This window comes from Hyperolius riggenbachi, chromosome 3, assembly GCF_040937935.1.
Source record: "Hyperolius riggenbachi isolate aHypRig1 chromosome 3, aHypRig1.pri, whole genome shotgun sequence".
Classification (NCBI taxonomy): Eukaryota; Metazoa; Chordata; class Amphibia; order Anura; family Hyperoliidae; genus Hyperolius; species Hyperolius riggenbachi.
In genome coordinates this window covers 102,578,436-102,605,795 of record NC_090648.1, presented here as the reverse complement: position 1 = coordinate 102,605,795, position 27,360 = coordinate 102,578,436, and the positions used below count along the sequence as shown (strand labels likewise).

Below are 27,360 nucleotides of genomic sequence, written 5' to 3'. Positions count from 1 at the left end.
GATGGAACAGGAGGAGGCGCAGGAGGAGAAGGCCACGCTTTGTGAGACACAACAACCCAGGCCTTGCATGAGGGCAAGAAGCGTGCGGATAGCATGCTTTGTACCGCCATGCAGTCATAAATGTAATAAAGATAAGTGGTTCAATAAACAGGGACCACGCGGCAACGCTAACCCAGCAGCAGCAGACGTGATGGAACAGGAGCAGGCGCAGGAGGAGAAGGCCACGCTTTGTGAGACACAACAACCCAGGCCTTGCATGAGGGCAAGAAGCGTGCGGATAGCATGCTTTGTACCGCCATGCAGTCATAAATGTAATAAAGATAAGTGGTTCAATAAACAGGGACCACGCGGCAACGCTAACCCAGCAGCAGCAGACGTGATGGAACAGGAGCAGGCGCAGGAGGAGAAGGCCACGCTTTGTGAGACACAACAACCCAGGCCTTGCATGTGGACAAAAAGCGTGCGGATATAGCAGCAATGCTTTTTGCCGCCATGCAGTCATAAATGTAATACAGATGAGAGGTTCAATAAACAGGGCCCGGAAACGCAACACCATCCCAGATGTTCATTGGTCATGTTACTTGGTTGGGGTCCTGGAGTGTTGCGTAGTCATTTCCAATCCAGGATTGATTCATTTTAATTTGAGTCAGACGGTCTGCATTTTCTGTAGAGAGGCGGATACGCCGATCTGTGACGATGCCTCCGGCAGCACTGAAACAGCGTTCCGACATAACGCTGGCTGCCGGGCAAGCCAGCACCTCTATTGCGTACATTGCCAGTTCGTGCCAGGTGTCTAGCTTCGATACCCAATAGTTGAAGGGTGCAGATGGATGGTTCGACACAGCTACGCCATCTGACATGTAGTCCTTGACCATCTTCTCCAGGCGATCGGTGTTGGAGGTGGATCTGCACGCTTGCTGTTCAGTGGGCTGCGGCTGCATGGGTGTCAGAAAATTTTCCCACTCCAAGGACACTGCCGATACCATTCCCTTTTGGGTACTAGCTGCGGCTTGCGTTGTTTGCTGCCCTCCTGGTCGTCCTGGGTTTGCGGAAGTCAGTCTGTCTGCGTACAACTGGCTAGAGGAGGGGGAGGATGTCAATCTCCTCTCTAAAGTCTCCACAAGGGCCTGCTGGTATTCTTCCATTTTGACCTGTCTGACTCTTTCTTCAAGCAGTTTTGGAACATTGTGTTTGTACCGTGGATCCAGAAGGGTATAAACCCAGTAATTGGTGTTGTCCAGAATGCGCACAATGCGTGGGTCACGTTCAATGCAGTCTAGCATGAATTGAGCCATGTGTGCCAGAGTCCTACCAGAATCCTCATCATCCTCTTGTGAGCGTTGTGATAGTTGTTGTGATGCATCATAGTCGTCACCTTCCTCCTGGTCTGCTTCTGCTGACCATTCGCGTTGAATTGTGGAAGTCCAACGTGCACCGCTCTGGCCCTCGTCAGTGGTGGCATGAAATTCCTGCTCCAACTCCAGCTGTTCCTCCTCCTCTTCTTCGTCATAGCTGCTGGGGCCAGCGTTCCCTGAGGCGGATGGCCTGATGTTGGTACCATCACGCTGATCGTTTTCTCCTTCAGATTCCCCCAGTTGCATCATGACAGCTGTTTCCTTGATTTTTAACATCGACCTCTTCAGTAAACACAGCAGTGGTATGGTAATGCTGACTGAAGAGTTGTCACTGCTCACAAGCAACGTGGATTGCTCAAAATTTTGGAGGACTTGGCAGAGGTCCAACATGTTGGCCCAATCGGATCCACAGAAGCTTGGCAGCTGGCCGGATGCGCCTCGGTACTGCGCCGTCATGTACTGGACCACTGCACTCTTCTGCTCGCAAAAGCGGGCTAGCATGTGCAGCGTAGAATTCCAGCGCGTAGGGACATCACACAGCAAGCGATGGTGGGGGAGATTGAAGCGCTCCTGCATCTTGGCGAGTGCCCCCGAAGCAGTACTGGAATTTCTACAATGTTTGGACACTCGACGCACCTTCAACAGCAGATCGGGCACGCCTGGGTATGTCCTCAGGAACCGCTGAACTACTAGGTTCATCACGTGCGCCAGGCAAGGGATGTGTGTCAGCTTAGCCAACCTTAAAGCGCGAATGAGATTACTCCCATTATCACACACAACCATGCCCGGTTTCAGGTCCAGCGGTGCCAGCCACAAATCCGTCTGTTCCTTTATTCCCCTCCAAATTTCCTCCCCTGTGTGCTGCTTATCCCCAAGGCAGATTAGCTTCAGCAACGCTTGCTGACGCATGCCAACAGCTGTGCTGCACTGCTTCCACGATCCTACTGCTGCTGGGTTAGCGTTTCCGGATGAGGTACAGCTTTGAGATGCGTTGGAGGAGAAGGAGTCAGAGAGGTAGGTGCTGCTGTTGTTATCCAGTGGGAGGGACGGCGGTGCAGCTGTTTGTGGCGTGGGCAACACCCGTGCCGTAGCAGGTGAGGAATCGCTGCCAGGCTCCACAAGGTTCACCCAGTGCGCGGTAAGGGAGATGTATCGACCCTGGCCGAACGCACTCGTCCAGGTGTCAGTGGTGAGGTGAACCTTGCAGGCAACGGCATTCTTCAAGCTTCGGGTTATTTTGCTGACCACGTGCTCATGCAACTCAGGCACTGCAGAGCGTGCAAAGTGGTAGCGGCTGGGAACCACGTAACGTGGGATGGCCACTGACATCATGCCCTTGAAGCTGTTTGTCTCCACCAATCGATATGGCAGCATTTCGCAGGCCAGAAGCTTGGCTATGCTGGCTGTTACTGCCACGGCCCGGGGGTCATTTGCTGGCAATTTCCTCTTGCGCTCAAACATCTCCGACACAGACAACTGAACCGTAGCGCTGCACACGGAAGGGCTGTTGGTTGTTGTGTTTGATGAACACTGGGAGACCTCAAGAGCACTACTCCGGAAAGTGACAGTGTCAGCGTCGTCTGATGTTTGTGAATGTTGTGAACCACGCAATGGCTGGGCTACTGCTGCTGCTGAGGCGGGTCTGGTGAACCCAAGGGAGGCAGTGTTGTTTCTGGTACCCTGTCCTGACGCGTTTGCCCAAAGAGTGGGATGTTTGGATAGCATGTGACGGCTCATGCTGGTGGTGGAGAGGTTGTTAATATTTTTCCCCCTGCTCAGGCGGGTCTTGCACACCTTGCAAATCGCCATGGTAACATCCTCAGTGCAGTCTTCAAAGAAAGCCCAGACTTTGGAGCACCTGCCTCCTTGCTGGCGATTTCTGTTTGCTCCTCTTTTGCCTCTCACTTGAACTTCCACGCTTGTGGTGCCTGAAATTGCGCGCCGCCTACCTTGTGGCACAAGGCGAACTCGTGCAGCAGTGTGTTCTTCAACAGACTCATCTGTGCTGCTGCTACGACGGCGATGTTCTCGTTCACAAACAAAATCTGGGTCTCTGTCCACATTGTCCATACCCTCCTCTTCCATCTCCTCAAACTCGTCATATGTCATTGTGGGCCACCGCCGTGGAGTAGAGCTCCCCACAACAACCTCTGCGCAGCACACTCCAACGTCGTCTTCCAGATCTTGTCGGCCGACCTCCTGCAATTGCAACCCCTCCTGCCCAAATTGCTCTGGGATTTGGGTTTCCGAGTCCTCTTCGGACTCGCCTTGTATTTCAGTGCGCGGTGCATTTCCCACAGTTAACGGTTGTGAATCCAGGCACAACATTTCTGGCTGTTCCTCCATTGACCTTTGAAAGGTGGAAGTTTGTTGGGCTGGGAATAGCTCCTGCGAATACCCCATTGTGTCCTGAGGTAATTCATCGGACTGGTTATCTGGCAGTTGTGTGCGTGGTGTCGCTGCCGGTTGTGTCAGCTTTGTGCCCACTGGCTCCTTGTAACTGGCTGAGGACTCGGACCTCGTGCGTGATGTGCTGGTGCTGCTTAACCCACTGCTGGACGCTTGAGAGGTCATCCAAGTAATTATCTGGTCCTGTTCTTTTGGATTTGTGAGGGTTGTTGTCCTGGACAACATGGGCGGTATTGAGTGGGTTTTCTTGGGTGCTCCCCTGTGGCCTGTACGTGAACCGTCAGGGGAAACACCTCTTCCCTTGCCCCTCCCTCTTTCACCGGATTTCTTCCTCATTTCACTTATCCTTACAGTACACGCTGACTGGCAGCAGTACAGTGGCAGTACAGAAATGCTATACAGTACCACTATTCCCAGCAGCGACACAGAGCACAATGCTATACAGTGACGGGTGAGCGGTGTACCACTATTCCCAGCAGACACAGAACAGTACACAGAATGCTATATAGTGTGGCTGAACGAGCGGTGTACCACTATTCCCAGCAGACACAGAACAGTACACAGAATGCTATATAGTGTGGCTGAACGAGCGGTGTACTACTGTTCCCAGCAGACACAGAACAGTACACAGAATGCTATATAGTGTGGCTGAACGAGCGGTGTACTACTGTTCCCAGCAGACACAGAACAGTACACAGAATGCTATATAGTGTGGCTGAACGAGCGGTGTACCACTATTCCCAGCAGACACAGAACAGTACACAGAATGCTATATAGTGTGGCTGAACGAGCGGTGTACTACTGTTCCCAGCAGACACAGAACAGTACACAGAATGCTATATAGTGTGGCTGAACGAGCGGTGTACTACTGTTCCCAGCAGACACAGAACAGTACACAGAATGCTATATAGTGTGGCTGAACGAGCGGTGTACTACTGTTCCCAGCAGACACAGAACAGTACACAGAATGCTATATAGTGTGGCTGAACGAGCGGTGTACTACTGTTCCCAGCAGACACAGAACAGTACACAGAATGCTATATAGTGTGGCTGAACGAGCGGTGTACCACTATTCCCAGCAGACACAGAACAGTACACAGAATGCTATATAGTGTGGCTGAACGAGCGGTGTACTACTGTTCCCAGCAGACACAGAACAGTACACAGAATGCTATATAGTGTGGCTGAACGAGCGGTGTACCACTATTCCCAGCAGACACAGAACAGTACACAGAATGCTATATAGTGTGGCTGAACGAGCGGTGTACTACTGTTCCCAGCAGACACAGAACAGTACACAGAATGCTATATAGTGTGGCTGAACGAGCGGTGTACCACTGTTCCCAGCAGACACAGAACAGTACACAGAATGCTATATAGTGTGGCTGAACGAGCGGTGTATTACTGTTCCCAGCAGACACAGAACAGTACACAGAATGCTATATAGTGTGGCTGAACGAGCGGTGTACTACTGTTCCCAGCAGACACAGAACAGTACACAGAATGCTATATAGTGTGGCTGAACGAGCGGTGTACTACTGTTCCCAGCAGACACAGAACAGTACACAGAATGCTATATAGTGTGGCTGAACGAGCGGTGTACTACTGTTCCCAGCAGAATCAGAGTGGCAGTAAACAATGGTATATAGTCTGGCTGAGCGGTGTACACAGAGTGTCAGTAAACAATGGTATATAGTCTGGCTGAGCGGTGTACACACAATGCTATATAGTCTGCTATATAGTGTCAGTAAACAATGGTATATAGTCTGGCTGAACGAGCGGTGTACTACTGTTCCCAGCAGACACAGAACAGTACACAGAATGCTATATAGTGTGGCTGAACGAGCGGTGTACCACTGTTCCCAGCAGACACAGAACAGTACACAGAATGCTATATAGTGTGGCTGAACGAGCGGTGTACCACTGTTCCCAGCAGACACAGAACAGTACACAGAATGCTATATAGTGTGGCTGAACGAGCGGTGTACTACTGTTCCCAGCAGACACAGAACAGTACACAGAATGCTATATAGTGTGGCTGAACGAGCGGTGTACTACTGTTCCCAGCAGACACAGAACAGTACACAGAATGCTATATAGTGTGGCTGAACGAGCGGTGTACTACTGTTCCCAGCAGACACAGAACAGTACACAGAATGCTATATAGTGTGGCTGAACGAGCGGTGTACTACTGTTCCCAGCAGACACAGAACAGTACACAGAATGCTATATAGTGTGGCTGAACGAGCGGTGTACTACTGTTCCCAGCAGACACAGAACAGTACACAGAATGCTATATAGTGTGGCTGAACGAGCGGTGTACTACTGTTCCCAGCAGACACAGAACAGTACACAGAATGCTATATAGTGTGGCTGAACGAGCGGTGTACTACTGTTCCCAGCAGCGACACACAATGACTGGGGGGGACCCTGGCTAGCGTGGCTGGAGCGCGAACTACCCTGCCTGCCTACCCAAAGCTAAACCCACAGACAAATGGCGGAGATATGACGTGGTTCGGGTATTTATTTACCCGAACCACGTGACAGTTCGGCCAATCAGAGCGCGTTCGGGTCCGAACCACGTGACCCGTTCGGCCAATCACAGCGCTAGCCGAACGTTCGGGGAACGTTCGGCCATGCGCTCTTAGTTCGGCCATATGGCCGAACGGTTTGGCCGAGCACCGTCAGGTGTTCGGCCGAACTCGAACATCACCCGAACAGGGTGATGTTCTGCAGAACCCGAACAGTGGCGAACACTGTTCGCCCAACACTACTCAACATGAGTACATCTCCCGGTGCTTGAAATTGCTGCATTTGCAGCTCTTGATGGAGAAGATGGCAGAGCACTTACAGACAGGGGGCTAAGAAGCAGCCCTCCATAGGCAATTAATGCTTCTCACTCTCCAATCGGCCCACACTATTACCCTTAGGGTAATAGTACCCTTAGGGCAACTAGTAATTATGCATGTATTAACACTTAAAACACAGCAAAGATTATTGTAATAGATAGCGCAGATGCCGCCGCAGGGGTGAGCGGCATGGCGGCTGTCTCCGCGTCTCAGCCGGCGGCCTTCGCCGCGCAGTTACATGGTGGAGGTTTGCCTGGTCCATCAGTTGCACATAGACTGAGGGCTACGCGCACGCTTGCACCAGGCAACAGGACCTTTATGCGAATAGAAGGGGAGTCAGCTGATCAACCGGTCAGCTGACTCCAACAGTGTTCCTGATTGGTTGAGTGACTGGGGCGGTGCTGTGGGGCGCTCTCAGTATATATAGGACCTGCCTGTCAGTAGCTCCTCGTCTGCTGTTGCAAATGCTACGTGTTAGCACTCAGACCTTAGTCAGATCCTAAAGTGCTAGAACCAGCAGGAGCTGGGGATCCGCACTTAGTCAGATTCTGTTGATAGCTAAAGTACTAATTGAATTGTATTATTTGTTATGACCTTCTGCTAGCCTTGACTACTCTTCTGCTTACTGATTCTGTCTGTGCTTCTGCCTATCTGGTCCCGTTGCCGACTCAGCCTGAACACTACTCTGATTTAAGCCTTCTGTCTTTGTACCGTATCTGTCCGTTTGTTGCCGAATCTGTTTGTCTGACTCTCCTGCCCTCACCAGTGAGCCAAGTCCCTGGTGAGGGATTCTCTGTATGTCTTAATCACCTGCTACTCAGGTGACCAGTGGCTGCAGTACAGTCTTAATCACCTGCTCCTCAGGTGACCAGTAGCTGCAGTGCAGTCTTAATCACCTGCTCCTCAGGTGACTAGTAACTACGGTACTGTCCTCATCACCTGCCCCTCAGGTGATCAAGTGCTGCAGTACAGTCTGAATCACCCGCTCCACGGGTGATCAGTATACGTTGTCTTACTGTGCACCACCCGTTACTCGGGTGGACTGATTACTAGTTCATCTGCATCTCCAGCTTGCTGGAGTGCTGATCCCTGTTTTCTATAGAGATATCTCCCTCTACCAGCTTCTCTGGGGGAGTTGGTATCTCTATCTGTATTACTGTTGCACCAAACACCTATCTTTACATCTGGTTGTCCTGTGTCTCGCTATACTTGCATTATTGGTGATTCTGCAGATCACCATATAATCAGGTATAGTATCTGTATTATTGGTGATACTGCAGATCACCAATAATCAGAAAATCTGTTCTTGCTGACACCAATCGTTACAATTATGCTAGAAGTAACATAAATTAGAGTTGAGAGACGATAAAGTAGAAGATTGTTTTCCATCCATTATGCATCTAAAATATAAAACAGTGTTGCCGCACCCACTACTTGATGTTATAACTATTGATACCGTGATAAGGTAATGTAATGTCAAACAAATGAATCGAGAATGGGCGAAAGCTGCTTAAAGAGAGTCTGGGGCGAAAATAATTCTTGCTTTACCTGCTATTTAGTTTAAGCAGTATGAAGAGAGGTGAAACGCCGCATTCCTGCAGCAAAACAAGGGCTTTATACCCCCCAAATCCCCGGGCAAACATCCACGACTTTCAAAGTTGTGGATTTTGCTGCCCGGGGAGGCAGAGCTTAGCTCTGTAACTCTGTCTCTACTAAAGTCAATCTGCGCACGGATCTCCGCCTCTCTCCACCCTTCTCAGTAAAGGAAGACTGAGAGGGGCGGGAAGAGGTTGCGATCAGTGGCGATTGACTCCAGTAGAGGCGGAGCTACAGTGCAAAGCACTGCCTCTTTCCGGAAGCGCTGCCCGCATTTTGTCCTGGGGATTTGGGGGGGGTATAAAGCCCTCGTTTTGCCGCGGGAATGCGGCGTTTCACCTCTCCTCATCCTGCTTAAACTAAATATCAGGTAAAAAGTAAGAATTTCACTTCAGACTCTCTTTAATCCCACTACATATCATATGCAATTAGTCAAAAAAGGTCAACTCTGTTTGTGAAGTTGTAGAAGGAGGACATTTTGACACATTTTTTGAATGCCTTGAGGACCAAGGAAACCATGTTAAAAAAGAGGTTATGTCTGGTCACCCTAGTTCTGGTACTACACACAGAAAAAAATGGAACATAAAGGTCATGGCACATAATGTATATGAATGTATGTAAAGTTGGCAATGATAGAATGCCCTGGCCTGCAGCTCCTTTGATGCCTTTCTGATAAACCAAACGAAAGATTGCGTAAGTAGACAATGGAGGTGCCATCCTATACAATAACATTGCGTGAGATCCTCCCTAGCCCAGAGCCAAACAGCAGCTTTATTTGTATTTAGTCTGAATGCCATTGGCCTATCTCGGCCAGTTAAGCTATACAGCAGGCGGACAATGTTTTTTCCTCTGGCTGCCGCAGCCACCCAGCACTTCCTGTCATGAAATAAGACATTCTAGCAGAGAAAGAAGAGAGAGACCGAGAGCCTTAACTATCAGAAGGAAATGAACAAAAATAGACAGCACAAGAACTGATTGATCGTAGCTTTGGGTAGAGATCCCACTACGCATCATACAGTCGGAAGAAACCACCAAATACAATTCCAGCAGTGAGAGGGAAGTGAGCTGTACATGGGGCACTGAGTGAAATATCTCCCAGGAGCTCCTCTTATTGTTTCTAGCGTGCCAAGCAGGCTTTGTTTACAGATGCCAAGTTTAAAGAGCTCGCTGGGAATTCTGGGAAAGCAGGATATACCAGTGTCATCACCGAAGGCTTTTTATTTATGTGATACTTCCTGACTCAAAGGAGAAATGCATTGTGATATAACTTCTCAGCTGGGTCGCCCAGATTAACTGTGGTAAACTACTCCATTATTATATAATAGGTATTTCGTCCTGCAGTTGAAAAAAAAATTAAATAATGTCAAAGTAGGGAGCTACTGGGGAAATCTGAATCTTTCTGCTAGCATGATGAATTTCAGGCATTTTTAGCTCTGCTGTTGATTAGAGATGAGCTTCCAAATTCCTAACAATTCTCATTTCTGAGTTTCCGATTCAGAAATCAGCCTCCTGTGGCGGAAATCGGTATGTGGCAATTGGAATTCTGTGGAATATCGCATTACAGAGACTTGGAAATTTTAGGTCAATTGCAAAACTCAGAAGTATCGTGCCAATCAGAGAATCGGTATTTTACTGCAGAAATCTGAATACCGCAGAAATGTTAACCCAATTACAAGGCTTGGAACTATTAGGCCAATCAGAAAATTCTGAAGTGTACTGCGGTTGTATGCATAATAGTATATATCCACAAAATATAGCGGATTCCTCAAAATATAGCGGTTTCTGCAAAAAAAAAAAAAAAAAACCCTTTTTTAAATTATGTAACTTTTTTTTACAAAAAATGGCAAAAAAATATCCCGCAAACCTTTTCTGCGGAAATCGGAAATTTAGAATCCTATAGTAAACATCATAGCCCCACCTGCTTGTTTTTACAGAGGGTTCCAGCCTTCCGATCAGGGGTTATTTTGGCCATACTTGTCGTGGGTAGGGAATCAAGATGGCCACACTTGTTATATGTTTCTTTGCAGACTGGTTCCTGTGCTTTGGGTGTCACCAACAAGAAAAAGAGTGGAAACTTATTGGGGGCATTAAAGTTCTGCTGGGAGTACATATGACTTCTATTTATGTTCCTGGGTGACTGCAATGCAGGGACACATTTTAGAAGGTCCAGAGATTTAAGTGTACGGGAACAGCCCATGGAATGCAGGGAAGCCCGAGGTTATTTACGGAGCAGCTAAAAGAAGCGCAACAAAAAAATGGGTGCCGGCAACTGGGCCGTTGCCTATGCCAACTGCGGCTACCAATAGCAGGTGCATATCCATTACAAGTAGTCGCAGTTTGCATAGCAGGTGGCCTGGTGCCCGCCCATTTTTCATTTTCAGGGGGGTTGAGGTTAGTCGCCACCAGGAGGAGTTATTAGTTGCCCCTGGGGGTTTAATAGTTGTTTGGGGGAGTTATTAGTTTCCCACTGGGGGGGTTATTAGTTGCCCGGCAGGGTGTTATTATTTGCCCACCAGGGGTATTATTAGTTACCCATCAGTAGGGGGTTATTAGTTGCCCCTGAGGGGTTATTAGTTGTCAAGGGGAGTTATTAGTTTCCCACCGGGGGTGTTATTAGTTGCCTGGCAGGGGTGTTATTAGTTGCCCACCAGGGGTATTATTAGTTACCCATCAGTAGGGGGTTATTCGTTGCCCATCAGTAGGGTGTTATTAGTTGGCCACCTGGGGGGTTAATAGTTGCCTACCAGGGGAGGGTTCTGTGTGAGAATAGGGAGAGGTTTGGTCATACTGAAATATTAGCAAATATTACTGATATTTCACTATTTAAATTAAGTAGTAGAATATCATCAAATTTACTGATCTTCTACTACCGCTTTTTTTCTGTGCCCTGAGGAGAATATTTTTTTCAGTTTACGCTATGCCCAAATTAGCGTGCAACGTTTTAAAATCTAGTGTGAATCCTTACCAGGGCCAGTTCCAGACTTTTTGCTGCCCGAGGCAAACTTATAAGGATGCGCCCCTCCTGAATTGGAATGATCGCACAGCACCCAACAATTTGTACTGCACGTTATAGCTGCGGAGAGCCCTCCAAAATACACCCTCAGTATAGGTAGCTAGCTAGGTGCAGGTGCCCCCAGTATTGGTAGCTAGATAGGTTAGCCAGGTACAGTTGCCCCCAGTATAGGTTGGCCAGGCACTCTCTTCACTTCCTGTTTCTGCCTGTTGCTGCCCCCAGAATTCTGCCGCCTGAAGTAATTGCCTCACTCATGGGCATCACCGGGCCTAGGCCCTACCACCTGCAGCACCTTAATAATTTAACTTGAAAACTTGTAACATAAATCCCAAGGTTAACTAAAAGTAATTAAAGCTTCGCTACCAAAGGCAGTCAATGCAGCTGCATTCGTATGAAGGTCGGACACCATCAGAGAAATACAGGCAAATATCAGATACTCAAGAATGCAATAATATCTGTGAGAACTTTCTTAGCGATGAATAAGGAATCCCCATGCGTTGAAGTCAAGAAATCCGTTCATAAGTAATCTAAAAAAAGATGCAAAAGATATTTTCTCATAAAACCAGGATTTCCTAGGTTACTTCCTAAGTCAGTGGATTGCAGCTGTAACCTGCTACAACGAAGACAATTAGTAATAAATGCAGGTCAGAGATTAGAGGCAGGAACAGCTGTTCCCGCCGGTGAAACACAGTTATATACGTAGAAAGGCTTCTACATAATGGAACTTTTTTTTTTTCCTGTGAAATAAGGCAGCTGATAAGGAAGTGAGATGTACAGTAATAAGATATGACTGTCCTTCAACTACTCAATTTCAGACCGAGATGAGGCAGTCTCTTGAGATGTGTTTCATGCCATGCAGGAGATTGATAGGCACTGCTCTGTTGGATAGGAATAGATCTGGCAACTTTCACATTTCATTTTTTTTATGCTGTTCATTTTGAAAACCTATCTACTGCGTTAAAGTGAAAAATGGGAAATGTCATTTGGCATCTTAATGCTGGTTGGTCAGTGTATAAAGATGTGATGAGGCACAACGGTAGTGCACTATTGCATCTCTTTCCAAGTATCATGGTTTTAGGTGGTAAACCTTTTTCAAGTCTACGGGGCTGCATAGCAGATGTAGAATATAAGCCCCTCCTGCTCAGGGGGCTGACTCCTTCTGCATCTACTTCAGTGAACCAGCTGCCGTGTTAAAAGATAAAGAAGGTGACATATGACATTAAGGGATAGATGTATGTCTATAGTGACAAGCACACAAATACCTATGCTTTGTTCCCTTTTTTCTTTCTCAGCTTAAAAGAGTTAAACATAAGGAATGCATGTGACAGTTGCTGTTTGGGTCAGGACTGGGTTGGACTGTAGCATAATCCTCATTGATAACAAATTAAAGCCATAAAACACTTTCCAAGCAGAAAATGGCTTCTGAGAGCAGGAAACAGATAAGAAGGTTCAATAGTTCATAGATTTTTAGTTCTGGCATAGTTCAATGAATGTGTCATTTAGCAGAGACCATAAATTAGAAAAAATGTAAAAAGTAGATTAAATATAAAATAAAAATATGTGATATCTAAAAAAAAGTATAGGAGGATAGATACAATTGTTCCTTTCATTGGTTTTTCACTTTTTGTTTCTTCCAGGCTACGTTCACAGTGCTCAGTTATGTTACGTCATAATGGAGAATATAGCACAGCAATGAAAAGTAAATGTGACATTCACAGTGCATGCGGTGCGATGCGCATCAACGGGGTATGTAAAAATAACGCAGATCCTGCTCTGCGTTTATGCAAATATATGCATTGAAGCATTCAATGTTAGCCTATGGTAACCCTTGCATGTTTGAATTTTTGCGTTGCATCGCACTACATTATAGTCTTTGCACATGCACACAGGCCTTGTATTAAAGTCTATGCCACAGGCACACAGGCCTTGTATTAAAGTCTATGCCACAGGCACACAGGCCTTGTATTAAAGTCTATGCCACAGGCACACAGGCCTTAGAGCAGGGATGTCAAACCGGTCCTACGAGGGCCGAGGTTCTCACACATTTTTGACACAGCTCAAATTAATTGATGGGTCTGAATCAGGAAAGATGTGGTCCATCAGGTAGAACACATTCCTCTCTTTCTTATGCTGGATATACACCACGCGTTTCCGCTTTCGTTGCGTCCGTCGATACGCATCGATTCGATTATTTCCGACATGTCCGATTCACGTTTCGATGGATTGTTAGGTTGATTTGCCATACCTTACATGGCAATCGACCTAAAAATCATCGAAATGCGTTCGGAAATGCTCGGAAATAATCGAATCGACGCGTATCGACGGATGCATTTGACGCGGAAACGCATGGTGTGTATTCAGCATTAGTCCATCCTAAACACTGGCATGGATCTGGCCCTCCAGGCCTGGAGTTCAACACCTGTGCCTTGGAGGAAGCAAGGTTCACACCAGTGCGAAACGGTGGTAGGGCCGTGCACCCTCTGGCACCTACATTTACCTCCTCCACCTCAGGAGCAGGGATAATCTCCGAGCTTAATCACGAGTAATCACAAGTGATTACTCAAGATTCAAATGAGGATTAATTACAGCTGCTGAGTGGCGGGGATTGGAAGGGTTATTTACCCATAAATCCACATCCTCCCCGCGCTCTATACAGGTCCATGCGTCCTAATAGTAGCGTTCCGAGCCTCGCTGCCATCACTTCCTTCTTCAAGCCGGAAGGAGGAAGTGACGGCAGCAAGGCTTGGAACGCTAATATTAGGACGCATGGACCTATATGGAGCGCGGGGAGGATGCAGATTTATTAGTAAATAATCCTTCCAAACCCCGCTGCTCAGCTGCTGTAATTAATCCTCATTTGAATCACGAGTAATCACTCGTGATTACTTGTGATTAAGCTCGGAGATCATCCCTGCTCAGCAGGTTTGCCACGATAAGTACCACTGTCTGTATATCATTCATCTACATATAGCATGCAATAGCACTGACTGCACTTTATGGATGCCAGATGTGTATAAGCAACTTTGATTAAAGCTACAGTGCCAGGCTTTTCTCTCACTTCTTGGTATCCAAGTGTAGTTCTGAACTTTGTTGATCTTGAGCACACAGCTACCCGCTGAGATTTTTACATTTGCAGCATGTCCTATTTGGTCTACAGCAGCTAGTCTGAGTGCCTACTGCCTACCACACCCTTTTCATACCTATTGCCAGTTGGTTACAGAAAGATATGCAGCGGGGAAACCCAGAATAGATGTTTTAATCTTTCCTCAAGCTAGCCAAAACTAAAGAGGAAAAAATAAGTTAAGTTTAACTTCACGTTAGGCTTGCAAACATTGGGTTGCCATTCTAATTACAAACCATTATGGGTTTGTTTTGTTGTTAAGGATGTCTGTGTGGAAGAAATACACCAACAATGCTTTTACATAATGAGGCTGGAAAAGACTTATCGGTACTAAGGTCTGCCAAAAAAGGACCCCAAGGAACTACTGTTGATTCAGATGGACATCAGTATTCAAAATTACATTTGCTTGAAAGTGTTGTTTTTGAACCAACCAATAATAACATTAAAATATCTCACTATAGAAAACAATCTTACCATAAAATAAACCTTGATGGAGCTGTTTTCTTTTGTGGCTTCTCCTTGATGGGAGTGTAAGGATCCCTCTGTCTGCAGTTTTGATGAGATGATATGTTCCTCTTGCACTCTGCCTAAGGCCTGGCACCCACTAGCAGCCTTTTCTAAGAGCTAGTGATTCGAAAAGTTCCTGCTAATGTAATGCTATGGGGGATTTTTATAAAGATCACATCCCTCAAGTGGGATCACACCCATAGCGTTACATTAGCAAGAGCTTTTCAAAACACAAATGCTCAGAAAAGGCTTAGAAAAGCACTACTAGTGGGTTCCAGGTCTTAGCCTGCTCTATTGCTGTGTGTGTGTGCATGTGAGTGCCTAATCACCTGGAAGATAATTGCTTCATTAAGGAAGCATTTAAGCCTAGTACACACTAGCAATTTTGATGGATCAATCATTGGTCAATTTTACCACCTCCATGTAGTATGACCATTTACCAATATAATCTGCATAGAGTTGAAAATCTGTTTGGCCCTCATACTACATGGAGGTGGTAAAATTGACCAATGATTGATCCATCAAAATTGCTAGTGTGTACTAGGCATAAGCATAGTTTTACACAATTACGCTTCGCCAAACTACGGCTTTGAAATCAAATATTTGCTTCGTATGCATTTTGTAGAGTACGCGTTAAAATACGCAATTACGCGTAGTGGGAAGCGTAGTGTTTGCGGATACTTATGCCCGCATGCAGAAAATTTTACGCATTAAATCCTTTTTTAAATTGCTTATACTGGTAACTCTTCTATGGCCTAGTGCACACCAGAGCGGTTCGGCTGCAGTTTGCGATCCGCTTGCGGGTGCGGATACACTTGGGTAATGTATTTCAATGGGCTGGTGCACACCAGAGCGGGAGGCGTTTTGCAGAAACGCATACTCCCGGGCTGCTGCAGACTTTGGATTGCGGATGCGTTTCTGCCTCAATGTTAAGTATGGGAAAAACGCAAACCGCTCTGAAAAACAGCACTTCAGAGCGGTTTGACAGGCGTTTTTTGTTACAGTAGCTGTACAGTAACAGCTTTACTGTAACAATACATGAAATCTACTATAGCAAATACAATACACTTTGTATGTATGAGTCATTTATTATTTGAGTGGTTGTAAGTCGGGGACTATCTGTACTTACCACAATCGGGCTGAGGAATACAGACTGACATCTTCTGATCCACATTGCACCAGCGACTGAGAAATTCTACACCTAGTCTGAAAGCTGCTGTGCTCCCTGGTGTCTGTATGCCTCCAGCCTGGGAATGTGAATCAATATGGACAAAAAACAAGTTACACTGGCATCTTTGGAGAACAAACAGTGGCACGTGTACGGTAAAAAAGGTTGTTTTCACTGCAGAAGTATACACATGACTGCTGATCTACTGATTAAGCAAGTCCGCTATGTTCTCACATGAACTAGTTTTGCCGCCTAAGGGCTCTTTCACACCCAGGGGCGGACTGACCATTAGGGCACTCGGGCACGGACCGAGGGCCTGTGGTCAGGGGGGGGGCCCGCCACCCGCCAGAGAACCCTGAGCAGGAGGGGAGACAGCCAGTGAAGGAGGGCAATGGGCATAGCAGCGGAGAAGGGGGGAAGTTCCCCCCCTTCTCTCACCTTGGGGCCCCCCTTCCTGGCTCTCCCCTCCGTAATCTGTAATGTGTCGGACAGCTGGAAGCGGCTGACAGCGGGTGGAGACGCTGTTCAGCCACCGGAGGGATCGCTGATCTGTGTGCAGCTAGTGTGGGCTTGAGAAGCCCAGACTAGCTGCACACAGATCAGCGATGCCTCCGGTGGCTGAACAGCGGTAAGTCTCCGCCTGCTGTCAGCCGCTTCCAGCTGTCCGACATATTACAGATTACGGAGGGGAGAGCCAGGAAGGGGGGCCCCAAGGTGAGAGAAGGGGGGCAAACTTCCCCTCTTCTCCGCTGCTATGCCCATCGCCCTCCTTCACTGGCTGTCTCCCCTCCTGGAGACACCTACAAGCCTGGCTGCTTATACTGGGGGCACTTATAGACCTAGCTACATATACTGAGGGCACCTATAGACCTGGCTATACTGGGGAGACCTATACACCTGGCTGCATATACTGGGGAGACCTATACACCTGGCTGCATATACTGGGGGCACTTATACACGTGACCTGACTACATATACTGGGGGCACTTATAGACCTAGCTACATATACTGAGGGCACCTATAGACCTGGCTATACTGGGGACACCTATACACCTGGCTGCATATACTGGGGAGACCTATACACCTGGCTATACTGGGGAGACCTATACACCTGGCTACATATACTGGGGGCACTTACAGACCTGGCTATACTGGGGAGACCTATACACCTGGCTGCATATACTGGGGAGACCTATACACCTGGCTGCATATACTGGGGGCACTTACAGACCTGGCTATACTGGGGAGACCTATACACCTGGCTACATATACTGGGGAGACCTATACACCTGGCTGCATATACTGGGGGCACTTATACACCTGACTACATATACTGGGGGCACTTATTGACCTAGCTACATATACTGGGGGCACCTATAAACCTGGCTATACTGGGGACACCTATACACCTGGCTGCATATACTGGGGAGACCTATACACCTGGCTATACTGGGGAGACCTATACACCTGGCTATACTGGGGAGACCTATACATCTGACTGCATATACTGGGGGCACCTATACACCTGGCTGCATATACTGGGGGCACCTATACACCTGGCTGCATATACTGGGGGCACCTATAGACCTGGCTATACTGGGGACACCTATACACCTGGCTACATATACTGGGGACACCTAAAGACCTGGCTATCTATACAGGAGACACCTATAGACCTGGCTATCTTAACTGGGGACATCTATAGACCTGGCTATCTTAAATGGGGACATCTATAGACCTGGTTATCTATTCTGGGGACACCTGTGGATTAGGCTACTTATACTGGGGACACCTATAGACCTGGATACCTGCACTGGGAAAACCTATAGACCTGGATACTTCCACTGGGGATACCTTTTGACCTGGTTACCTATACTGGGGGCACCTATTTTGGGGGAACTGCTGCCAGATTAACTATTTTTGGGGAACTGCAGCTGCCAGATTAAGTGTATTTTGAGAAACTGCTGCTTCCAGATTCTGTGTATTTTGGGGGAACCACTGCTGCTACATGTATTTTTGGTGATCCGCTGCCAAATTATGTGTATTTGGGGGAACCGCTGCTGCCAGATAACGTCTATTTTGGGGGAACGACTGCCATATTATCAGTATTTTGGAGGAACCTCTGCCTAATTGCATGGATTTTTGGTGAAATGCTGTCAGATTACATGTATTTTGGGGGGAAACACTATGGCAGAGTTCAAACTTCCCCGGCAGACCTTTTACACCACTGCTAAGGTCATGTATATTTTGCCCCACCCATGACCACGCCCACATTCTGTTGCGTGACCACACCCATTTTTTGGCGCGCGCAGGGATTTTTGTCAGTGTACAATATCTCAATATAACATATTTACTGTTGTCAATAAATGATTATATCTTAGTCTGTAAAAATATAACGTGAAAGGTGGGAAACACTGGTATGGGGGCCCCATAATCTCCTATTGCCCGGGGGCCCCATGAGTTGTCAGTCCACCCCTGTTCACACCACAGCCCGTTTTCTGCGGTGTAACACAAGTCGAAACTTTGCATTAGTCCATAGACTTTCATTTAACCTTTCACAGTCGACGCTGAATTTTGATGCGTTGCGGTTCTATGCACCCGGAAACTTTTAATCACCGGGAGACAGCGGTTTCTCGTCAGGTTGAATTAATTACTACCGCCCATTGCATCGCACCGCTACATCCCAAGGACACGCCGCAGGGCATATAACAGCTCCTGCACGTGTTGCAGATGTGAAAGAGCCCTAAGAGTAAAAAAACAAAGTCCACTATAACTCTGGAGACATTTATAGCCTCCACTGCTCTACAACCTTAGTAAATCAGTCCCCGTATGTTAGATTATCATTGACATACCTACAATTCATGGCAGGCCCACCCCAGGAAAAAGTAGCTTAGGCCCTGATACCCCTACTTCCAACTCTCCCTCTGCACATTAAACCCACAAGCCCCCCCTTTTGACCTCAAGGTATGCCCTCCATGGTTACACCACTACTGGATTCTATTTAAAATAATTATCTTACCCTGTTTTCCATGATGGCCTTGCTGGTCTTTCCCAAGGCCAGTTCTGTCACTGCCCGCACAAACTCTGGACTTCCACCTGCTGGTAGATCCTCATAACTTCGTATTGGGTCATTAAGTATCTGCTGGTACACTTTCCTCACCACCAGTGGAACCCATGGCAGACCATCGTCAGACAAAAGTACTGTAAACATAGAAGCATTTCAAGCCCAACTGAATATACAGTTTTAAATATACAGTATCTACTTAATCTGTTCCACTTAGACATGGCTCATTTGGTTGTATAATACATTAACAAGTAGCAGTCACCCAAAAGCTTAACAACATAAATTGTTGATGTTCAAGATTGCTAATGTACAAGATTTCCTTGCAAGCTTTCAAAACTTTCAGTTTTTACTTCAGGCCTGATACAGCACTCCTTTGGAGTACTACTTCTAGGCCCATATAAACATCTGGAGAAGTAAACATAGTTTGGCACAGGTGCTTTAATATCTAGTAAAGTGCATGTGCAAAGGGTTACATCAATAGTATGAACACTTGCCGTGGAAATCTGACAGCTGTGCCAGCAAGATTCGGTGTGGTGTTTCTAGGTTCATGGAGGGAAAAGCCTATAAATCTGTGTCTATAGGCTCCTGTGATGTAAATATGGGCCTGTTGGGAATATAGGCCTTGAGCAAGGCATGACGTGACCAGAAGATTATTAGATTTAGGGGTGCAAGGGATGCCTTGCTCACAGTACCAAAATTGTCAGGAACAACCCTGCATATAAGTAACTGCACTTTGTTAAAATGGCTAAACGGTTAAAATCACTGACATAAAAATATTTTGTAGTTAGAAATTCCACACTTTGGAGAGTGACAGGCCTTACTTCTCTGCCCAAGGAAAACCTTCCTGTGGTGTCTGTTCTGTAGAAACTCCTCCTCCTGTTGCTCTTCTTTTAACTTAGATGTTTTAGGAACATCAATGAACACAGATAGACTTGTCATCTTGTTCACTCTTCTTCATTAAGATCCATTTAGAGACCAGCTTCACTTCTAAAAAATATATATAGAGAGAATTAATTTTCCGAAATGGACAGATGTTGGTGCACAGTACCAGAAAAAATGAGAGGCCTCATTTCTACAAAGGGGGCCACATGGGTGGGTGAGGTATAAAAGGGTAAAATAAAGCAAATAATATATACTAGTTTAAAAAATAATTATATATAAATAGATAGATGGTTATGTATCTGATAAATCAACTGGTGGTTGGGTTGGTGTTTCAGGTATTGAGTAAAAGTAGGTGTTGTGCTGTGCTGGTTCTGCTGTTTGTTCTTTATCTTTCAGGTGCTGAGGAGAGAAGCTGTTGCCAGGCAACATACATGTGGCAGTTCACCTGTAATTGGCCAGCGACCAAAGTGTAGAAAGATTGCTGCCCAATGCAGGAGAGGTGATCCTCAGTATAAAAGAAACTATGAGGTGGGCAGGCCTCACTTTGCCTGAGGTTCAGCCTGGATTTTCTTCCCTCCCACCCTTCCCCTTGTTGCTAGCACATTTTATTTGAGAAGTTGTGTTAAGGTTGTTTATGGTGAACGGGCCTAGTTAGTTTGTTTGTCGTTTATGGTGGCCTGTGCGTCTATTGACTATAGTTTGTGTAAACGTCACCCAATAATTGTTTTTCTGCTTTTATGGACTTTAAAGAGAACCCGAGGTGGGATTTAATTATATTAGTGGGGCACAGAGGCTGGTTGTGCACACTATCACCAGCCTGCGATCTGCTGTCCCCTTCAGGACCCCCCTGCGATCTGCTGTCCCCTCCGCCGTGCTAGCGACACGCAGCGTGTCGCCAGCACAATGTTTGCCTATGCGTGTCTGTCAGCGCTGCTCCCCCGCCTCCTCTGTATCGGCGCTACCCACCCGCGTCCCTTCCCTCCAGTCAGCGGGAGGGAAGGGACGCAGGCAGGGCACACCATAGGGCAACAGAGGCTGGTGATAGTGTGTACAACCAGCCTCTGTGCCCCACTAATATAATTAAATCCCACCTCGGGTTCTCTTTAATACAAAGTTTGAATTTAAAGAATTGTACTGTTTATTTAAATTAATAAAAATGTTTTAAGTAATTAAAAGAAATTAATTTCTCTAGTAAAGTGCCTACCGCCAATTTTAAGCCAAATGGTTGTCAGTGTGTTTATTTCAGTAGTGGTAAGTGTATATGCTTAGTTGGTATGTTAAAAGACTTAAAGAGACACTGAAGCGAAAACAAATATATGATATAATGAATTGGTTGTGTACTATGAATAATTACTAGAAGATTAGCAGCAAAGAAAATATTCTCATATTTTTATTTTCAGGTATATAGTGTGTTTTCTAACATTGCATCATTCTCTAATATGTGTAGATTACACAACACTCAGCATTCAAAATGATTCTTTCAGAGCAGTCTGTGAACTAATGACCTCTCCTCTGGCAGATAAAAAGAAAACTGTTCACTTACAGTTGAGATAATAAAAGTCAGATAACAGCCCTCTCCACGACTTTGAAAGTCGTAGAGATTAATGGCTTTTTTGCATAGAGATAACAACTGGAGTTTCTTAACTCTTGCTGTACTGGAAACAATTACACTGATGTATCTGATCTTAATGTTTTATTTCTTAGCTGTACTACACATACAAATCATAATATCATTTTTTTTTTTTCGCTTTAGTGTCTCTTTAAGGTATACACCTGCCCTCCCATGTATAAATCCAGACCAGACCTGTTGTTATCTATGCAAAAGAGCTTCTCTGAGCTATTCGATCCAACAGGGTTGAATACAGTCCTGTTTTTTTGAAGCACTTAAACAGCCAAGAAACAGTGAGAGACAGCTTGAGATAAGGTTTTACTGCAGGGAAGTTCAGAGGGTCCTTTTTTTGGCTTTGTTTTACAGCTTAAAAGACAGAGGGCCATATGCAATTCACTTTTTCTCCTGAGTTTTCTCTAAGGAGATAATTTTTCATCTTCGATTTAAAATGTTTTTTTAGCACTTTGCAATGGAAAAAGTACCAAAATTAAATGAAAAAGTGCTGTCAATATTATTTTGAGTATTCTCTTGCTTGCTAGTGGTTTAACTACCTAACGACCATGTCACGCCAATGGCCATGAACGCGGCAGCAGCCCCAGGACCGCCTAACACCAATTGGCGTCAGGTCCTGGAGCCGGCTACTGCAGGAGATCACGCGCAGGCTGCACATGCACCTCCTGCTAGGGGGGGCGGAGCTCTGCCCCGCCTTCAGTCTCCGAGCAGCGACCTCCAGGTCGACCTGACATCATCACCGCGGACCGAGAGGGAGAGGAGGCGAATGGCTGCGGGCAGAGCTGTGGCGAGGGACATGCTGGGAGCTTAGGGCTGGACGAAGCCCCGGGTAAGTAGAACTTATTTTGACTAATAATGCCTGATAACTCCTTTAACTTATGTAGCAATTGCGGTGTCAATAGCATGTATGGGGACTTTGCTATGCACAACAAGCAATGCGACTTTTCAGCAGTGGTGCAATGTTATTGCAATGTAACAGGCACAGTGTGAAACTGAGGTTAGTAGGTAAAAAACTGAAAAAAAAATGTTTTAAACCAAACTCATCACATAAGATTTGCAGGGATTACAATATGGCATATATTAAAAAAATATATTTGTGCACGCTCATTTTGCATAGTTTTTGCAGTGATCAGAACTTTAGATATTATTAGTATATATATTTTGCCGACATCTTCCGCAGCACTGTACACAATATATTGTCTTGTCACTTAACTGTCCCTTGGAGGAGCTCACAATCCCTACCATAGCCATATGTCTATGTATGTATCGTGTAGTGTATGTATTGTAGTCCAGGGCCAATATACTGCAGGTGCAAGCCAATTAACTTAGCTGCATGTTTTTGGGAAGTGGGAGGAAACTGTAGTGCCCGGAGGAAACCCACGCAGACGCGGGGAGAACATACAAACTCCATGCAGATAGTGCCCTATCTTACATTAGTCAATAATGTTATTTTTCTGAGTAGCATGAAATATACAAAAGAGTAAGATCAGTTTCTGCACGGCTTCTGCCTGCTCTGCAGTCTGCATCACTCTGGTCTCATTTGATTTCCTTTAATTTTCACAAAAGAAAAGAAAAGCAATTCCAAATTGAATAAAAAATATATAATTCTCTCTGTTACTGTTTTACTTAGCACAGTTCCTCCTCACATTTCATGACAGACCAGTAGGATCTCGTGATGCAGACTTAAAAAATAGGTGATAACAGATATTTTAGAAACATACCTGTTGATATCATGAGATGCATTCTTGAGGTCCATACTTTTAAAATGCTTTAAAGTGTTCTTTAAGCTTCTGTTTCCATGGGGATAATAGGTACACAGACAGGTTTATCCTTTTTACACACTTTGCTATAATAATAATTAGAGATCATTCCACAGTCCTACCTATCAGACAGGTTTACACAGTGCTGGTCATGTGACTGGCATGTGCGCACACAGCCTCTGAGCACTTGTCATTATCCAATGCCTCCAGCCTGACAGTAGCTTCCAAACAGAAGCCGATTCAATTTCCTCTGTCGTTGGCAACAGGATGTCAATGAATTTGGTCACCAAGGCAAGGAGTCAACACAAAACTAAAGCCTCTTTATTGTTGTTACACAGTGTAAAATACAAGATAAGGCTTACCATAGGCATGATATGGCGGGTTTAGAAAGTGTATGAAGAAGAACTTCATCCCAATGAATAGCCAGTACCCCTTTTTCCATGAAAAAGCTTTACCTTTTCTTGAATAGATCATCAGGGTAGTCTGTATGGCTGATATTGTGGTGAAAACCCTTCCACAATGTGATGTCGTGGCCATGGTCCTGACAGTTTGCTGTCTGTAAACCTTGTTGCATTGTGGGAAAGTAAGCAATATCTCCTGCTGTGCATAGAATTCTCAGTAACCAACATTCTGCACAGATCACCTAGCAAGTCTAAAGATGTCACCACCAGTGATACATTTCTGAAAGTAAATCAGGGAGAGGAAAGATTTTACAATGTACAAACACTGACTAGATCACTAGATCATCTATAAATTAATGTTGTAAAAATAAGAAATATATATATATATATATATATATATATCTTATTTTCACTACCGTTACTTTTAGTCCAAAGTGATATAAAGAGTTAAAGCTGGATGAAACACTGCTTTTAACTTTATTCAAGAAAAATCAAATTAACATTGCTTAAAATATACAAATCATCCACCCACCAATAAAGAATAATTGCACATTCAGGAATATGCATCTAATTGAACCTGCAGTTTCTTAGTGGCCAATGCCTATTAGGTAATTGTGATTTTTCTGCATGTTCTCTGCACTTTCAATTTTCCCATACTTTACGATTTCTGCCATTTTCACTGGAATGTACAGAATACATTCCAGTACTTTGCTTAAAAAAGGAAGGGCACTATTGGGATACTGTAGTCTCACTAGGCTTCCTTAACACCTTGTCCCGTGTTTAGAACCTAGCATCATGGTGAGCATACATCTTGAGTTTGTAGGTAGGCCATCCAAACCATGGATGTGTTTAATGCTGGGAATAAACAATGATATTTTTCAGCAGATTTACTGTCCGATCGATTTTCCGATCGTTTTTCTGACCAATTTCCATTCACTTCTATAAGAAATCTGATCAGAAAAACAATCGAAAATCAGATCAGGCCTGTTGGAAATGATCTATCGAACTATCTATCTGCCCAAAAAAATCTCATGGTGTATTCCCAGCGCAAGACAAACAACCACTATCATGAAAATTGTAAGATTTTAAATACATGTAAACACATACAAATAAGAAATAGGTTTCTTCCAGAGTAAAATAAGCCATAAATTACTTATCTCCTATGTTGCTGTCACTTACAGTAAGTAGGTAGTAAAAATCTGCAGGGATGGTCATCCGGATCCGGGTACCCGGGTAAACCCGGGTATCCGACCATTTTCCCGATATCCGGTCGGATCCGGTTTCTGGATACCTGGGGCCGGATCCGGATAGCTCTATGCGGATATCTGGCCGCATAATCCGGATACTCGCGGATATCCGACGGATATCCGGATCCGGGTACTGTAACAAGGGAGATGATGTAATTGAGCCAATCAGAGGGCTCCCAGCCTATCAGAGGGCTCCCAGCAGAAGCCCTAGCAACCAATCACAGAGGGGAACTTTGGCCAGCCCCACCTGACCTAATTGAGCCAATTAGAGGCCTCCCAGCCTAAACCCTGGCACCCAATCACAGAAGGGAACCCTGACCATCCCCCCTGTGTAATAAGGAGGGCTGACATGATGAGACAGATCGTCCTCCTTGCTTGTGTGGCTGGCTGGCTGGTCACTGACAGACTTGCTCCAGTGCTGTTGGCTTAGCAAGTGCTGCCTGTATACAGTGATAAAACTAAAGCTTTGAGTGCTAAACACCTTCACTACACTATTGTTCTAATGTTTTTTTTTTTTATCTAGCTAGTGTAATTGTTTGATTTCATTCACTCAGTTAGGTCCTGTCTGTGTCTGTGTGTGCTGTGCAGGCCAGCAGGACAGTATAGGTTAGGGAATAGGATTACTGTGTTATTGTATTGTATTATATAGTTAGTTAGTACTGCAGTTGGTTGTTAGAAAGAGTAGTACTGTGTTAGCTTACTACAGATTACTGCAGTGCTGCTGTGCTTAGCATTGTCAGTGTGACAGTTAGACAGATAGTGTGCACTGTCTGTCCTCTACTCTGCGGTCTGTCACTCCATGCTGATTTGATTTAAAGTCCAACCCCGATTTCATTAAAGTAAAAGTAAACCACATCATCTGGTGACATCATCATCACGTATTAGTTGTACTATGTCTGCTGGCACCGGCAGCCGGGGGAGGGGCAGCAAGGGCAAGAGGACAGGGAGCAACATTACGGCCACCCTCAGCAGGTCTGCAGTGTCAGTGCCCAGCGGGCAGCCTACCCTCAGTCAGCGAGCTTTTCGCTTCAGGCGCCACGATTGAACTCAGTGCTGTTAGCCGCAAGGAGTTTGAGGAGGATTTTCTGGGTTTTGAGGAGGTGGGGTATGATGTTGATGATGGGATGAAGGACCGTGACTACCATCTACAGGATGGGGATGTCAGCTCTGACTCTGAGGAGGAGGATGCGTCGGTGGGTTTGGCACGGAGGATCAGCATTGCAGACAGTGGCCGTGGAATGCGGGACCCACCACATTCTTCTGCCGCTACCACCAGCCGCACCACTCAACCCCCGACCGCCACAGGGAGAAAAGCAGCAGCATCCCATTCAGGCCGCAGGGGAATGTTCGCCTCCCCAATCTGGCAGTTTTTCACTCTGCCCTCATTGGACAGCAAGTTTGCCATATGCAATGTGTGCAAACTACAGATGAGCAGAGGTTGTGACCCCAACAAGTATGGCACCTCCAGCTTCATCACCCATCTGGCCAAAAAACATGTTGTTGAGCATGAGGAGTTCAAGAGGCTGAAGCAAGCTGGCGCTGGCTCCCATCGCCATGGTGCCACAGGCCACTGCTGCTGATACCACCACCTATATTCAACCCAAAACACAATTGCGGTGTCATTTTTGGAGGTGTCTGGGCTGAAAACTGTCATGTCCCAGTTGTGCGATTGGACTTTGGACACAATGTGGGCTGCACGACCGCTGTCTGGAACCTAGTCCTGATGTTAATTGACAGCTTTTTTTTTTTTTTCATTTTATGTCCACCAAATAATAAATTAGTGTTTCCCTTTAAAAAAAACATGATGCTACATGCATCATTTAACCTAAAAACCCTTTTTAAAGCTATTTAAAGGGCACTTCCCGAATAGGTCGGGTACCCGTGGGTAATTTGGTCGGATATCCAAATTCACTCGGATATCCGCAAGGTCGGATCCGGATATCCAAATCGAATCCGGATATCTGGGTACCCGGATCCAGGCACGTTTTAAAAAGTATTACCCGAGCAACCCTGGAAATCTGCCAGAAGCGACAGGTTTTGGACTAGCCCATGTCCTCATAAAGGAATTCTCAGGGTTTTGTTTAGTTTCAAAAGCACTTAGTGAATGGTGGTTGCTCTGTCCAACTGATAAAAAAGCAAGCAGCGAGCAGGGAAGCTGGCCAGCATCATTGTATAAATTATTTTCAGGGAATGTCTTTATAAAGAATAAGAGCCTTGCAGAGAATCCTCCATGAAGAGATGGACTAGTCCAAAACCTGTCTGTTCTGTCACATTTCTACTACCTACTGTAAGTGACAGCAACATAGGAGAAAGGTAGTTTACGGCTAATTTTACTCTGGAAGAAAAATACTTATTATTTGTATATGT

The 27,360-nt window shown here is 45.8% G+C and overlaps 1 protein-coding gene across 5 annotated transcripts in view; it reads right to left on the bottom strand.

The window, feature by feature from the left end:
• LOC137561080 (aspartate aminotransferase, cytoplasmic-like) overlaps nucleotides 1-25,042 on the bottom strand; it is a 92,731-nt gene extending 67,689 nt beyond the window's left edge. For 3 of the 5 annotated variants that reach the window (XR_011029870.1, XM_068272320.1, XM_068272317.1), the window contains exons 1-5: nucleotides 24,926-25,042; nucleotides 23,801-24,026; nucleotides 19,904-20,069; nucleotides 19,038-19,219; nucleotides 15,980-16,097 (exon numbers count right to left, since the gene is read on the bottom strand). Coding sequence is in view for 4 of the 5 variants with exons in the window: in XM_068272320.1 (XP_068128421.1) it covers nucleotides 15,980-16,097; nucleotides 19,038-19,219; nucleotides 19,904-20,021 (418 nt within the window). In the remaining variant the exon portion in view is untranslated. The other 2 variants (XM_068272319.1, XM_068272318.1) reach the window with 2 other exon arrangements.
• Between the last annotated feature and the right edge of the window lie 2,318 nt (nucleotides 25,043-27,360).